Source organism: Volvox carteri, assembly GCF_000143455.1.
Source record: "Volvox carteri f. nagariensis unplaced genomic scaffold VOLCAscaffold_137, whole genome shotgun sequence".
NCBI classification, from domain to species: Eukaryota; Viridiplantae; Chlorophyta; class Chlorophyceae; order Chlamydomonadales; family Volvocaceae; genus Volvox; species Volvox carteri.
In genome coordinates, this window is record NW_003307680.1 from 50,833 (window position 1) to 54,500 (window position 3,668).

The window sequence follows — 3,668 nt, forward strand, 5'->3', positions numbered from 1 at the left end:
ACTCTGGCGTGCGAGGTGGATCGCGTCTACACGGCAGAGGCAGCAGCGCAACTGGCCCGCCCTGAAGATGAACGGGGGGACTGTGCACTGCTGCAACCTGCCGCTGACCGCGCCCGCGACTCTGCCTACTACAGCACGAAGTACACTGGCAAGAGCATCAACGACAGCCAGGCGCAGCTGACATGCAACGCTCTTACCCGAGTGCAGGACTTCCTGCTCGCTGGAAGGACGCCAACTCCGGGTGCTAGTGGGCCCACTGCCTTTGGCAACATGTGTGCCACTGTGCATCGCATGACCGCTGCCATTACGGCTGGTATGGCGCTTGTCGCCATGAAGCTGGACGGTCATTCCACCTTCGAGGCGACGTTCGAAAGCGCATACCTGCAGGTAGACGCGTTCACAGCGCTATCTGCGGGCGCCGAGCAATCTCCTGAGGCGGCGACTACAGCAGCAGTACTGGTGGAGGCTGAGGAGCATGGCAGTTTGCATCGGGCCTTATGTGTGGAGTATGTTGTGGGCCCGGCTTTATACCCTATACTTTGCGTGTTCACCACTGCATCTCTCTTCCTTACAGCAACAACCTGTCCGCTTTACAATTCGCGCGCTGCATCTTCTCCTGTAACCGGCTTCGCACGTTAAAGATACTCTTTGCATCTTCCTCTCCTCCGCGTCAAACTTCCCGCATTCCGCTTTGCGCATGTACCATTCCACATAATAACGTGTTCCCGCTTCATTCCCACTCTCCACTGAGTGCAACTGTGCTGGGCCTTGTGCCTTTCCGGCTTTCGCTTTGTGCGCGCCTTCAACTTAGCGCATTTCCACTTTTGCGCACCGTGCGCAGATTTATTTATGCTATCCGATCTACCTAGGCAGGCTCAACTCCTCTCTGTACGCATCTTCAAAATTGTGCACATCCACGCTTGCGCGGTGCCGGGCCTTGTGCGTTTATTTCTGTTGCGGCCCCAACTTTGCATATCCAATTCCTCCGCCTCGAATCTTGCATTTTGTACGTCTGATTATGAACATGTTCCCAATAGACCGTACAGCAAATAAACTGCAACATTGCAGCTGTTACCAGCCGCCGCCTTTCACTTTGCACAGACAGCAGTTTGCGCCGGGCCTTATGTGTTGAGTTGTGTTGTGACCCCGACTTTATACGCTATGCTTTGCGTGTTCACCTCTGCATAACAACTCTTTAAAATTAACGCCTTGCATCTTCTTCTGCATCGCGCGTTAAAGCTAATCTGTACATCTCCCTTTCCTCCACCTCAAACTTTCCGTGTTCGGCTTTGCGCATATACCATTCCCCATAATAACGTGTTCCCGCTTCATTTCCATTGTCCACCGAGCGCAACTGTGCTGGGCCTTGTGCCTTCCCGGTTGTCGCTTTGTGCGCGCCTCCAACTTTGCGCATCTTCCACTTTTGCGCACCGTGCGCAGATTTATTTATGCTATCCGATCTACCTAAGCAGGCTCAACTCCTCTCTGTACGCATCTTCAAAATTGTGCACATCCACGCTTGCGCGGTGCCGGGCCTTGTGCGTTTATTTCTGTTGCGGCCCCAACTTTGCATATCCAATTCCTCCGCCTCTAATCTTGCATTTTGTACTTCTGATTATAACGTGTTCCCAATAGAACGTAAAGCAAATTGCAGCTGTTACCAGCCGCCGCCTTTCACTTTGCACAGACAGCAGTTTGCGCCGGGCCTTATGTGTGGAGTTGTGTTGTGACCCCGACTTTATACGCTATGCTTTGCGTGTTCACCTCTGCATAACAACTCTTTAAAATTAACGCCTTGCATCTTCTTCTGCATCGCGCGTTAAAGCTAATCTGTACATCTCCCTTTCCTCCACCTCAAACTTTCCGCGTTCGGCTTTGCGCATATACCATTCCCCATAATAACGTGTTCCCGCTTAGTTTCCATTGTCCACCGAGCGCAACTGTGCTGGGCCTTGTGCCTTCCCGGTTGTCGCTTTGTGCGCGCCTCCGACTTTGCGCATCTCCGGTTTTGCGCACCGTGCGCAGCTTTATTTATGCTATCCCATCTACCTCAGCAGGCTCAACTCCTCTTTGTCCGCGTCTTCAAAATTGTGCACGTGGAGGTCTGCGCGGTCCAGCGCGCTTCCAGCTGGTTTGCATGCTTAAACTCGGTCGTATATCGCTGCTCCGTCTCGCGTGCTGCCTGCTGCAAAGGAGCGCCAGGACATCGGCCCCGGCTGCTGAACCAGGCAGCTGAAACGGAGCCTGCGCCTACTGAAGCAGGCAGCACGCGAAACGGAGCAGCGGTACACGACCCGGTTCCAGCATGCACGCCAGCTAGAAACCCGCTGGACCCGCTAGTTGACAGTTGAAGCCACGACCCGCCACTGTACGGCGTTAAATGACAGCGTCCGGACCCCGGACGACACGCTCGCTCCCTACGGGAAGGAATGGGGAGCTGTCCACCTGTGTGTGGAGCCCCCTGCGGGTTCGAGTCCCGCGCGAGCGTTTCACACTGGCTGACAGGCTAAAGTTGCGTGCTACCCTCTGCAACCTCAGTTTCCTTCCGCCTTCGTATTGTGTGTGTGTGTGGCCCTTAAGCGCCGTATGTGCTTCTGAGGGCCGCTTGCTATACTTGCTGCGGAATGTCTGATTTGCATATACCAATCAGCCCTCCCGAGCATGGCGCATAGTGATTCCGCGCAATGCAGAAAACAGCCATCAGCCAGCACAGGAGCTACGGCCCACTCGCGCGAACAGCGCGCTCTAGTAGTATAGTAGTCTAGCGGTAGTAGTCTAGCGGAGGCCTTAGGCCGAGTCGCCGTCCGTCCGTCCGTCTGTCTGTCCACCACGTCGCCGGTTTAATCCCCCTCGCGCGCGCGTCTTTTTTTTCGCGCTTTTCTTTTCTTTTTTTTTTCTTCGTATGCTTCATATGCTTCATATGCTTCATATGCTTCATATGCTTCATATGCTTCACATGCACATCTGCACATATGCTTCATATGCACATCTGCACATATGCTTCGTCTTCACAAACGCGCAGTTCGACGCGCAAATCAACGTGCAATTCTCTGCGTAATTCAACGCGCGCTTTAGCGCACAATACGATGCGCGCTTGACCACGCGCTTCAATTCCGCGTCTGGCTGAGTGCCGTACGCGTTTTGTACAGCGCCGTTCTTCGCTTGTAAGCTTTGACGATTCTCGCAATTCCCCTTGTCACTGTGCCGAAATACTTTCGAGATTTTTGCTCTTTCTTTTCGCTTCTTTCACTTCGACGCGCGCTTTAATTCCGCGTCGGAACGAATGCCGTACGCGCTTTATACAGCGCCGTTCTTCGCTTGTAAGCTTTGACATCCTCGCAATTCCCCTTGTCACTGTGACGAAATACTTTCCAGATTTTTGCTTTTTCTTTTCGCTTCTTTCGCTTCGACGCGCGCTATAATTCCGCGTCGGAACGAATGCCGTACGCGCTTTATACAGCGCCGTTCTTCGCTTGTAAGCTTTGACATCCTCGCAATTCCCTCTGTCACTGTGCCGAAATACGTTCGAGTTTTTTGCTCTTTCTTTTCGCTTCTTTTGCTTCGACGCGCGCTTTAATTCCGCGTCGGAATGAATGCCGTACGCGTTTCATACAGCGCCGTTCTTCGCTTGTAAGCTTTGGCATCCTCTCAATTCCCTTTGTCACTGT

General features: G+C 53.2%; 1 protein-coding gene across 1 annotated transcript in view; it reads left to right on the top strand.

Annotated features, from left to right (window-relative positions):
* VOLCADRAFT_100682 (uncharacterized protein) overlaps positions 1 to 639 on the top strand; it is a gene marked incomplete at both ends in the record, with an annotated part of 2,477 nt that extends 1,838 nt beyond the window's left edge. Inside the window, one exon of the mRNA XM_002959213.1 lies at positions 135 to 639. Within this exon, the coding sequence (XP_002959259.1) occupies positions 135 to 639 (505 nt within the window). The remainder of the gene's footprint in view (positions 1 to 134) is intronic.
* Positions 640 to 3,668: the final 3,029 nt, after the last annotated feature.